Source organism: Octodon degus, unplaced genomic scaffold, assembly GCF_000260255.1.
Source record: "Octodon degus isolate 3935 unplaced genomic scaffold, OctDeg1.0 scaffold00041, whole genome shotgun sequence".
Taxonomy (NCBI): Eukaryota; Metazoa; Chordata; class Mammalia; order Rodentia; family Octodontidae; genus Octodon; species Octodon degus.
The window spans coordinates 17,144,997-17,158,139 of record NW_004524617.1 but is presented as its reverse complement, the minus strand read 5'-3'; the positions used below and the strand labels follow the sequence as shown (position 1 = coordinate 17,158,139).

Below are 13,143 nucleotides of genomic sequence, written 5' to 3'. Positions count from 1 at the left end.
AAATTATTTAACATTTTAAAATTCTATAGAAGAAAAAAATAGACTTGCTACATCACCAACCCTTTTATTTTACTCATTATTATTTTTTTATTTTTTATTTTTGGCGGAACTAGGGATTGAACTCAGGCCCTTGCGCTTGCCAGGGGAGCACTTATTCTACTGAGCTGTCTCCCTGGCCCTAATCCCTTATTTAACAAAGGGTCTCCTTAAGTTGCCCAGGCTGGCCTCAAACTTGTGATCCTTCCACTTTAGTCCCTGGAGTGGTGGGATGTTTACACCACCTCATCTAGTTTAGCTTCATTCTCAAGTCCTGTATTTTGTAAAATTTCTCAATGTTCTCTCCAAAAGAAACATGGCTGATGTGCAATAAAATTTTGAGATCTCTGTTTAAAATTATTCTATAGGTATCTTCTTACTCTCAAATGAGAAGTATAAAGTTTGAGTACTGAAAATGTCTCTTATTTAAGTTTCTGTTGAATCAATAACATGCTTTTTCTAATCTTACAATTCCAGTGATACAGCGTTGTTTTGGTTCCTCTGGCCACAACATTCTCTATGTAGATGATGGCTCTTAACCACATTTTCTTTTTTAAATACCACATATTTTTACTAAGAATCAATTGGGCAAAGTAGCAAAAGAAAGCCATGCATTAAGCCAACATTATTAGCATTACACCTAGTATCTTGAACACAAAAGTTAATTTATGATGCTGAAACTGTTTTTGTGTGCTATGATACAGTGAAAAGTGGACTGGAACAGAATTTAGAAAGTCTATTGCATGTTTCTGTCACTTATTGCCAATGTGACATTAAGACGTCATTTAACACCTTTATGAGCCTTTGCCTTTGTTCATTTTTTTTTTCAAACTAGGGGTAATAGAAATTCTGCTATAATTCTCAGAGAAAGTTTAGAAAGATTCATGGATATATTGTATGGGAAAGATGTTATTTATATTCCCTGCCACTTTACCTTCTGTATACTTACATCCACCCTTTCCCTTTACTTTCTTTTCTTCAGAGATGAGAAAGGAAATCTCCCTTGTGAAGATCTCAGAGGACATATGGTGGGCAAGCCAGTGCATAAGGGATCTGAATCACCAAATTCATTTCTGGATCAGGAATATCGAAAGAGGTTTAACATTGTTGAAGAAGATACTGTCCTATATTGCTATGAATATGAAAAAGGAAGATCAAGCAGTCAAGGGAGGCGAGAAAGCACCCCAACTTATGGTGAGAGTTCTCTTATGTTTCCATGAGAGTGTATGCCTGGCATGGAAGTGTCAATTTTCTATCATAAGCATTTGAGTTGTAAAAATCATTTGATAGGTTTTGAATCTTCATAATTAATCTGTATCCATAATGTGCTTCTAAGTGGAATTTCAATAATATGACACATAATACAAAATTATTCCCGGTTTTTTAAAGAACAGTAACATTTTAGATCATAACGGTTTATAAAATTCTATTTAGCATCATATATATTTCTTCTATGTTAGATGTGACCAAATTAATTAATTTAAGGATATTTTAACACTTACTGTTAGCATGAATTCTTTGAAATAAAATTATCTTCTTAGTCCTCAGGGACTAAAAATATCGTTAGATAGGCTCTTAGCATCTAAATCAAAATCTATTTTTGCATGTTTAAGAAGTTGAAAAATTAAACTGGCTTTCAAGTAGAAGTGAATTTTAAATGAAGTGCACATACACTGTATTTAAGGCAAAGCTAGCCTCGTAGTTACCAAGTACTTAGGATTTCTTTTTATCTTTGACTTCATTTTTTCCATTTATGACAAAGAAAGTAACCCAATTACAAAGTCATAAAATGTGTATAGCATACCTAAAATATTTGCAAATAAAGTTGCCTAAAACCAAAAGCAGTAGGGTGGGTAAGATAGCTCAGTGGACTAAAGTGCCTGCTTATACAAGTTTAGGCAAGCTCAGGGACCACAGTTTGATGCCTAGCACAACATGCTGTGCCAGCCCTGCCCTGAGGGCAGGCTGAGCAGGCCACCATGTCTTGGCATAGTGTAACACGCCTGTAATCCCAGCACTGGTGAGGCTGAAAACAGGAGGATCACTATGAGTCCAAGGTGCATAATGAGACCCTGCAACAACCAAATACATTAAAAGAAAATTAAAAGTAGTAAAACCTTTATTCCTATTACAAGAATGAATGGATGTAATTGGAAGTCTGTGTTCCTCCCTTGCCGGTTTTCAAAATAATCGCTTCTAGTGAGGAGTTTATACTTTGGGGAAAAACTGGATCCTTTCTGATCAGTTCAGATTTGATCAATGGCAACTACATAGAGTGAAAATGGTTTTTTACTCTTTCTACATTTCCTTCTCAATTGTTCACAGCCAATGTTATTTTTATTTATTTTCCATGTACATTTTGACCAACTCTTTTTGGACAGTCATTAAAGTATGTCAACCCTCCTTTTTATATCCCAGAATTTTCTGGCTCTTTTATACGTATTTTGAAGTATATAAATGTTTCATTGAAGGAAAATTTGTAGTCCAATTGAAGTCATTGACTGATTACTCTTAACCTTATAAAATATACCTATTTGGTTATTTGACTGACTGCACATCATCAATTCATCAGACAGTAGTTTATAGTGCCTAGTCCCATCATGTTCCACGACTTACATCTACCCCAATAAAACAGATTATTATTTAAATTTTTCATAATTTTGATAACCATTAGATACTTGATATGCTTTCATAACAGTTAAGTGAAAATAAATATGTACATGCTTAAAAGAGGGAGGAGAAATGTCAAGCTCTCTTTTAAAACTTCTGAACCTGAAATAAAGGCAATCTTAATATAGCAATAGTTTCATTTATTCTAAAATTCTAATGTAGGTACTTGAGTGAAGATTTCTAGGTATAACCTAAAGAGTTTTCCAAGTAACTAAAAGTTTATTACTTTTATTTTTTCAAACTCAGGTCTTAAGTAATAAAACATAGCTGTCAGTTTCAGGATCTTGTGATAATTTTCCCAAAGATTGATTCATTAAACAACTCTGTCGACTAGTATTTGTTGTGTACATAAAAAGAACCGGGCACTGAGAACAAAAAGAAGTACATAACATAAATCCTACTTGTACAGCAGGCATAATCTGGGAGGAAGAAACATTTTAATAAATCTGCATTATAGTCATCACTTTAGGGAAGTAGGAAGATGTGCACAAGATACTGCCCAGCTCAGAAAATTAAACCCTATACTTTAGCTATGAAGTCAAAAAAGTGACTATGATAATTATGTTAGCTTTTCAATGATGAATTGTCATCATCCAGAATGTCTAAGTGCTCGTAACTCCCCATCAAATATGTGACACCTTCTCAATACATGGGTCAGAAATCTGACAGCCTGTGTAAATCCTCAGCCCAGACCCTACAGACCCCAATACTAATTACTCCAAACTTTCATATCAATAATAAATGACAACTTCTTTATTTAACTTATAATTTGGTCCTTTATATAGATGTCCATATATAACAGTAGTCTCTTGGTTTGGAATTAGTAGTAATAAAAATTCATAATTGTCCTGAAATATATTATAAAAAATCTGAAGTACAGAAAAGTTCATGCTTGTTATTTCTACAAATGACAGTAATTTAAATTTTAGCCCTGTGTGATATTTTAAAAAGCAGTGGATAAAACCTTTAATTTTAGAGCATTCAATTTGGTTCATAGTAGCAAATATTGATATGTTGGATTGTGCATATCTGGCCACTACTAATCCTTCCATGAACTTCCAAATTGCTTATTTACTCCAAGAAAGTTGAGAATTATGAGTTTAAGTAGTACTTTTAAGAAGCAAAATGAGCTGGACATTGTGGTTTATGCCTATAATCCCATCATTCAGGTGGAAGAGGCAAGAGGATTGCTGGGAGTTCAAGGCCAGCCTAGACTACGAAGTGAGTTCAAGGCCAACCTTAATGCCATAGCAAAACCCTGCCTCAAAATGAGAAAACAAAACACAAAGAAGCAAAAAGAGACAACACTTTACAGTACAAATATATGCTTTAATTTGAATATCTCTCAGTACCTTCATGTTAGGAAGTTTAGACAAATATACTTACAAATGAAAAATAGGGAAGCTCTGATATTGAACAAAATGACAAAGAAGCACAGATGCAAAGACAAAAATTTGAAAATATTCTAATGATGGGTTTTGAAGCATGTTGTTTACCAAGGTTCTCATTCTATATCATGGATCACGTAGCTGTTAATAGTGAGTTAAAAGTACAATTGTTCAAAATATGCCATTGGACAAGCACTGTAGACAGTAGATGATCCTTCCAAAAACTGAGTAAATTAGGCAGTGTTCTAAGCATTTAAAAGGTATTGGCCCATTTAATCTTAATGTCAACTGTATAAGCTATACACTAATCTTTATTAAAATCTGAAATACAGAGAATTTAAATAACTCACTTAACATGTAAGTGGTAGAACTTGGATTAAGTTATGATGGATGTTTGTTAACCCTACAAATGGTACTAGCTTGATAAATATGATTTTTAAAAATCTAAAAATTGTAAGAAAATGGTTTCTAAAATTTGCACTGCTCCTTCCAAGTTCAAGAATTTAACTTGAGATAAGCAAAGCTAGCATGTTATTATTTATGTTTTTTCATATTTCCTGGCACTCTAATGACCATGCATTTACACTCATGCCCCTTACAGGCTTTAGGGGAAAAATGCTAAAATTTGTTTTACTTTCTGGGAAAGGAGACAAAGATAATTCCTAGATACGCAGATACAAGTAGGAGAAATAACCAAGATTAGTGGTTAGTAGCACTAATTGTAGCATGCTTGGTCATCCCATATTACCCTGAGTGTGTTGCTCTCACTCTCAGTAACTTCAGTGTGTTGAAAATTGCATTAGGGCCCAGTATTTTAGGTATTTATTGGAACCATTGTCATTATTATGTACAAGCTTTGGTGTGAAAATAGGAGGTCGAAAAATAGCATTATATCACTGTCAATATTTTACCTCATCCACTCAGGTTTCTAAGGCACAGAGTGCTGCTGCTGCTGCTGAAAAACCATAGCTAACCTAAGAAAAATCAATTTATAAGTAAATTGAATATAGACGCAGAGAATAGAAAATCAAAGTCAGAATCCTTATATCACACAGTACTCACTAACTTTTTTTAATTTAGAAAACTAAAATTATATCTAGAATAATTCACACTTAGCATATTCTCTCTGCAGAAGCAATATAAGGTTCTGAGTGTCTAAGATTAGCTACCTAGCCCTACAATTAAATACTTAATCATGGCATCCCTGGAAACTGAGGTGATGCATTTATCCCTATTTCACATCAAAATGCATTTCTTCCTATAGAGAAAATGTAATATTAGTCTGGTTTTCAGTCTATATATATGGTAGTTAAAATTATGTGGTCTTATGAGATAAATGTATATGGTGTTATAAAACTAAAAGGAAAAATAATTAAAATGTGTCATGAACATGTACCGATTCCCTACAGTGAATAGAAACACTAATATAATAACTCTCGTCTTAGGTCAGTGTTGCCCACCCAGAGGACATTTCTGATGTCACAGTCATGGTGGAGTCATGACATAATCATTATGTACAGCAAACATGTACTAATAATAATAAAAAAAATTAAAATAGAGCTGTATCAGCTTTTAAATAGCAATATGGCTCAGGTAGTCCAGCAATTTCCTAAGCATATTCTTCAAATCATTAATTCTGAAAGAGAACATTCAAGTTATATGGTTAAGTAAGATGAATCTCTGTGTATTTTATCTTATTTTTGGAGCTTAATAAACATACATTAGCCTACTACCAGTTTTGAAATTCTTGATGAATTTGGATTAATTTACTATTTTCCAAATTTATTTGTACTTTGAATCTTTCCTCTTTCTCTTACATATTGCTCACTAACTTTCTAATGAACTAATTTTTAATAGAATATATTTTGGGAGATAGACTTTAGCAGTCCTCTTAAAGACCCAAATACCAATACCAAAAAATATTTTGCATTGTGAGTTCCGAACAGCTGACTTACAGCTAAGCATTTGGAAGAACCTCTTATTAAAGTTGAAGCCTGCTCTACAGTTGGCTTGTTGAATGTTACCTTCATTTCAGTTTTATCTCACAGAAAACCCAGATGCAAACCATTTTCTAGAATCAAACTTGTCACAGAAATCCAAAATAAAACAATAAAAACTAACTATAAAGATAAGTGTTTGATGATCTGTACTCTGGGATATTTGTTGAATTGCCTCAATTTTCTGCAAAACCCCTTGCCAAAAATCATGGAAGAAGTTAGAACTCAGAGGATAGAAAACATGGTCTTATTCTCAATGTGGTTCAAGAAGAGATCACTAAAAAATTATACCCTGACTACTGAAATGACTAGAAACATTAGAGCCAAAATGTATATATAACAACCTAGCATTGTTTTACAAGTAACATGTTGAACCAATATACTTCCCATTGTTTTCAAGAATGAGTTCCAAACACAAAGCTGCATTGCCAGTCCATGCTCTAATTCTCCATTAGTTTTTCACATGACTTTAAGCATATTTTGCAAGAGTTGCAGATTGTGAGGGAATATACTTATAAGGACAGAAATTATAAATGTTATTAAATAATCTCTAAGAAATATTAATTGGATTTTTTTTCATTCATGATCTTGAATGATTTATCACTAGCAATGTGAAAAGAGCACTCAGGAACTTGAAAGTGTGTATACTTGGACTGTTTCTAACTCTGATTATCTGTGAAATGCCAAGATACTAAATTAACTTTGGTGTATCTTGAGGATTTCCCCTCTACTTTCTTGCTAACAGCATGAATGCAATTCCAGTATGAGACAAGGATTATGGAAAACTATTATAAAATGTTGTGTATTTTCAAGTGAAAACTCTCTAATTGATGATCTTAATAGTCTTCACGAGAAAGGATGACTGTCTTCCACATGTTAATAGGATGTTTGAAGCACTAATTTACTAAGGATTTTTGAAAAGTGGATTGCTTTAATCTTAGTTACTGTAAAAATTACATAATTTTAACCATTATTTGTATGTCTGTGACATCTTTCTTGTCTACATCCATATTAATGGTGAGTGAAACAAGAGGCCAAGGTATTTTAGCATTCTTTATACTATAACCTTCACAGGAAAACCCAGAACTCTTTTGTCACTTAGTATTCAAGGCAACTCAGTCCTTCTACCATTCTCACACACTTCTGTAATGTAGAGGAATTGTCTCTGTGCACCAGCAATTTTCTAGTAAGCAAAGATTACAAAATCCAAAGTGTGTTGTGTTGTCCCTTCCCTTGGTAGAGTATTTTAAACAGTTAATTTGGTTCAAAGTAGAAGTAACCATGGAATCAGCTGTTAAATATTCTGTACAATTCCTTAATATGATGCAGTATTTTCTTCTTAAGTGATTTTCTTATTTTACCATTTCAAATATAGGCTAAATATAGAAAGCAATAAGAAAATACAAGATGTGATTTATTCTTGGAAGTGAAATCTTAATTAGTGTTGATTTACACAATAAAACCGAAAACATTTAAATAACCAAAGTTTGCATGTGATTTATATTAGTTATAAGTGCCATTTAAACCACTGCTTAATCAACACAATGAAAACTTTACAAGTCAAATTTTTCAAGAGCTTTCATCCCAAAGAGAAGTTTCTAAAATGTAGTCCTGAAAATCAAAGTGTCCATGATTGCATGTTTTATTGGATCCAGATATACATATTACCTTATCCTTAAAAATTACTGACTTTCCATTTAATTCAGTTGTATTTCCTCTTCAGATGTGTGATTCTATAACCTAAATAAACTCAGGATGTTTTCATAAAAATGCAGTAAACCATCTGAAAGTAATTTCTCTGTGTGGTATGTGGAGAGTTTGACGGGTGTATGTGGCAAGCTTGTAGCTTAACTATTCCCTACTGTACTCATTTTCATCAAAATAATAAATATTCAGAATAGATATATACTTTTTCACATCCTATAGAGAAATCTTTTTTGTGAACAGTAAAGGGTATGTCAGACTTACAGAGAATTTGAACAACTCTGAGATGAATTCTTCTCAGGTACTATTTATGACTCTGAAATGTAATGATTTTAGCCCTTTTTCAGAGAGCTAAAAGAAGGACAACTGGAAAAGCCCAAAATTCTGTGGTGTTTCAATTGAACATAAGTTGCTTAATATGAGAATTTTTGTAGGAATGAAATCACGAGACAGGTCTCCCAAGTTCTGACTTGACTCCTAAGCAGTTCTCTAAGGGTATTAGAAAAGTGAAGATGATCCCTGTGTGGTGGTTTACACCTGTAATGCTAGCACTTGGCAGGCTGAGGCAGGAGGATTGAACTGCAGGCCAGCCTGAGCCACATACCTTGTCTCAAAATAAAATAAATGAAAGAACGGTAGAAGGACTGAGTTGCCTTGAAAGAAAAATGATGGGTCAGGATTATATATTGCTTTAGAAGAAAGGGGAAGGAATATGGGAAAATACCAAATGGGTTCAACCTGTATTTCTTGGGGGGTCTAGTACATGAGGAAAACCCCCTGTTTAATTTCCTTAGTAGTTAACCATTGAGCAATTAGCGTATTTAAGGCATTGTTCTGAGTGCTGGAGATACTACACTAAACAGTAGAGGAGTGCCTCGTGGCTCATGAAATTTCCATTCCAAAAGGAATGGCAGAGGTCTAAGAACTAATTTAATACTATAATTGGCATGCTATTGAAATGGCCTTTGAGAGTCCTGGGTTCAGGTAGGAGTTTGAAACAGAGAGTAATCCTCCATAGAAATGCTACAGATGGATGAGAGAAGTCCATCAAATGGGAGAATTGTCTATTGAATTAGCAAAAACCTTAATATTCTCCAAAGGTAAAATTTTTTTATGCACCAAGAATTGAACTCATGACCTCATGCTTGCCAGGCACACACTGTGCCACTGAGCTATATCCCTAGCCAAAAGTCTATTTTAATTAGAGCTTTTTATCTTAGGATTGTTTTCTATTTCCAAAAAGATTATTTTGGCAGTACTTACGATTGCACCCAGGGCCTTAGCACTGAGAAACATCCCTAGACTTTCTTAGATTTTTTTCTACTGGTATCAGGAATCGATCTCAGGACCTCACATTTGCCAAGCAGGCACTATACCACTGAGCTAAATCTCTGAACCCTTTCTTATATTTTTTTTTACTTTGAGGCAGGGTCTTACTAAGTCACTAAGTTGTCCAGGCTGGATGAGTTTACACGTACCATTCTCCTGCCTCAGCTTCTGAGAGTACTGAAGTTAGAGGTGTGTTCCACAGTGCCCAGCAATTTCAATTCCATTTGAGTAACATACTGTATAAATATTATTTTAATGATATGCCGTATAAATACTATTTTAGCAACATATCATATAAATAACACTTGGTATAATTGTATTTTTTAAATTACCCCCAGAAAAGTCAGTGTTATAGATCTAATGCAAAATTATTCCTGTGGTTAATGATACAACTACACAAATCAAGAGCTTCATTACATACTTCAGTGACTTAACTCCATTAGAGCCCCACAAATTGACCACAAGACTATAAATATAATTATGTCTTACATAATCTGTATTCAATGTCTCTTCTTATTTTTGTATATACATATTTGGCTCTAAAGAACCAATCCATTCTTTTAAAAGTATCAAACTATTTTTACAAAATATATATTGAATATATATTTTCAAACTAGATTTCAAAATATATATTGAATGGAGATTTTTAACATAGCCCCTAAAATACAAATTGCTACATATTTTGAAAATATGACATTTATAATATAGAAAATCTGAAAAATTGATTCTACATGTAGAATAGACATGATAATGAGACTTTTCCTCAAATCTTTACTCTATCCTTAGTGGGCAGACTATATTGATCTTCAACCTCACTGGAATTTTAGTTCTGTGTAGAACAGCAGAGATGCAGTTCATGAAAATTTGTAATCTTTCTGTTTGTGGTTTGTTTGTTTGCTTACTTGTTTATTTTGTTTTTGAAATAGTTCTACTAAGTAATCCTTTATGACCTCAAATTTGGGATTTTCCTATGTCAGCCTTCTGAGTTGCTAGGAGTAAAGGTTTGGGTCACCATGCTTGGCTCAAAAGTTTAAAAACTTTTGCTTTCCTTATTTTCAGTACTGGGGATTGAATCCAAGGATTTCACACTGATATGTCCCCTGTTCATTTTTATTTTTTTATTTTGAATTAGGGACCTTACTAAGTCTTTAAGTTTCCCAGGCAGGGTTAGGATTTGTGGTCCTCCTGCCTCAGCTTCCCAGTGTGCAAGTATTACAGATGTGAACCACCTCACCTAACTAAAATTTTGGGTTCTTAATCATTTATAAAGATATCTGCTCACTTTAACTGAAAGCCATTAAACAAATACTACACTTTTTGACTCATTAATAGTTGATATCTAGTTCATCCTCAGACTTTAATGGAGCTTACCAATCATATTAAATAAACTGTTTCAGTCTAGATAATAAGAAGTCATAAGGTTGGTATCGTTTCCTTAAAAATAGAATTAGTCGAATAAAAATTTTTTCATTAGTTTTTGGCCAATACATAAAACATTAACGTTTTCTAAATACAAGGAGTGATTTCAATAGTTGATGACAAAATTTGGCTGGGCACTAAGAATAGAAGAAAGAAAAGAGGTTTGCTGACGGTGAAAAGTGTGAAGGCCGGTAATAAAGATAGAGCTATTGTTGTGTTTGGAGTTCTGTAGAGAACGAACTAAAACTTCAGAAAGTGGTAGATGGAAAATGGGATATTTGGGGGGACTTTGCAGATGAAAAAGATAAGTATAAGTGAAGAAGAGAGCTTCATGAAATGAAGTTATTAGCTATCAGATGTGACTATTGAAGTACAGAAGTGATGTTTGAACACCAGGGTTTAAATCCTGCTCCAGGCACCTACCAGTTGTTCCCTTGGTCATATATGTAACTGAAACTGTTTCTTCATCTGGTAAAAATGAGGTCAATGATAGCACATTTTTCATACTTAGGAGGATTAAATGATTTAATATTTATAAAATTCTCAGTATATAGCATATGGTAAGCAATTGCAAATATTTGTACCATTACCATCATCATCACAATCATTTTTATGAAACAGTTCTGCATGAATGTCTGGTTTTCATTCATTCAGAATTTTTAAATAACTGTCTTATATAAGGCATTGTGATAAATATCCTTTTAAAACTTTTGAATAATTTTCATTGGCTGTTTTGTGCTTCAGGAATTAGAGGTTGAACAGAACTAATACAATGCAGCCCCATCAAAAAGTTATCTTTGAAGTTTTTGCCATTAGCTTTCTTGACAAAGTAAGATGCTATTTAGTAAAAATAGAGATTCAGAAGGAAATAAGACAGGTCAAAGCAATGATTACTCCAGCAAAAGAGAGGCATGATGGTAGGCCATGCTGGAAAGAGAATCTAGCCATATTGCTGAGGCATTGTAGTATCCAAAATTCATGAAGATATGAGTTAGAAAGTAGTAAAGATAGGGGGTCTGCCCCCTTAGCTCAGTTCTTTAAGTGGCTGCTTCAACAAAGCAGTCAGGCTCAGGTTGCTGTGGTTCGATCCCCACAACTCAAGCCAGCCAAACCTGCCCTGAAGGCATTCGGAGCAAAAAAAAAGAAAAAAGAAAGAAAAAAAAGAAAAAGAAAGTAGTAAAGACAACAGGTTAGCCTTGTGGCATTCCATCTTGAAACAACGGGTTCATATCCTTGTAATTAGGTTAAACACAAGGGGCTACCATCTTAGAAGTTGGCAATAAAGGAATAGACATTTGAGCATTAGATTATGAGACAGACACAGTTGCTGATAATGTAGTAAAACCATGAAAATCATGATCTTCTTTTTAAAGGACCTTAATTGAGAAGTCTGGGACTCCTAAGAGAGCAAATCTAGGCCATTTATAATGTATAAAAAGTACTTCAAGTTTGCATTATCACCTGGCCAATAGCCACAGGCAGTTTCACCTTCTGGCTCAAAACACACATTTTTTTCATCTACACAAATGCCAACCATAATGTTGCATATGAGTGAGTGTGTTTTGTACACTGTAGCTAAAAAACCAGTGTAAGTTTGAGCAGACATGGGGAAGAAAAACAATGTGATGTGAACTTTGTTCTCTGTGTTTAGGCAAGCTACGACCTATATCTATGCCAGTGGAATATAATTGGGTGGGGGACTATGAAGATCCAAATAAGATGAAGAGAGATAGTAGAAGAGGTAAGTGTTCTAGAATTTCAGTGTAGGCTGGGTTGATTGAACAATGAACAAATTGTAATGTTCTTTCAATAGACTGTTATGGCTTTAGTGGAAAATTTATACTATCATTGACTTAGTTTTCAACAAACCAAGACAGACCAGTGTTTGACTATCTTGACCCATTATTAAATAGAACATCTATAAATTTGTTCTAGGGATTCAAGGTAGAATGGAAAAAGTGAATAATTGATTGTTATTTAAAGTTAGTATTTTGAAAATAAAGTCAGAAGTGTGAAACTGCATAAAGGAATTAAGATCAGTAAATAAAAACCTAAAATGCCTTTATTATCTATGGTAAAATGTAGTAGTACATTTCAATCCACATTGGTCCACAATGTAACCTTCTCACTTTTGTAGGAAATACAACCTCAATATGAACATTGAAACACATCATTTAAAAAAGAGCTAATGCAAACTGAGCCAGTGACTAATAAATACCATACTGACATGTGGGAAAAAACACTTTGCTTTTCTTCTATTCTGTTTGCTGTTCCAGGTGTTCTTACATAGGGGTGGGGTACTCTTTAAATATCTATCAAAAGTAAGTTTTATGTTCACTTACCGAGCTATGGAGGTAAGCAGTAGATAAAGCAATCGAAAGTCTCACTACTGTCTCACTACTACGTAAGGTTTACTAAGTGTGGAGTGGAACTAGTGGGCCTACCACTTTCATTTTCTGAAGTACAGCTATAAGATCATGATGGAATATAAAACAAAACAAATCAAAACTGTTCGTAGAACCTAAGCTCACTAAGCGTCCTACATGGTATGTTTAAGCTGTTTGCCTATTATTTCTACCCAGTGTACATGAGTTATTTCC

General features: G+C 33.8%; 1 protein-coding gene across 4 annotated transcripts in view; it reads left to right on the top strand.

Moving 5' to 3' along the window:
- Positions 1-13,143, top strand: part of Cnksr2 (connector enhancer of kinase suppressor of Ras 2) — a 314,719-nt gene that overhangs the window by 214,016 nt on the left and 87,560 nt on the right. For 2 of the 4 annotated variants that reach the window (XM_023715389.1, XM_004631399.2), the window contains 2 exons: positions 1,019-1,230; positions 12,195-12,284. In XM_023715389.1, coding sequence (XP_023571157.1) covers positions 1,019-1,230; positions 12,195-12,284 — 302 coding nt within the window. The remainder of the gene's footprint in view (positions 1-1,018; positions 1,231-12,194; positions 12,285-13,143) is intronic. The other 2 variants (XM_023715390.1, XM_004631400.2) reach the window with 1 other exon arrangement.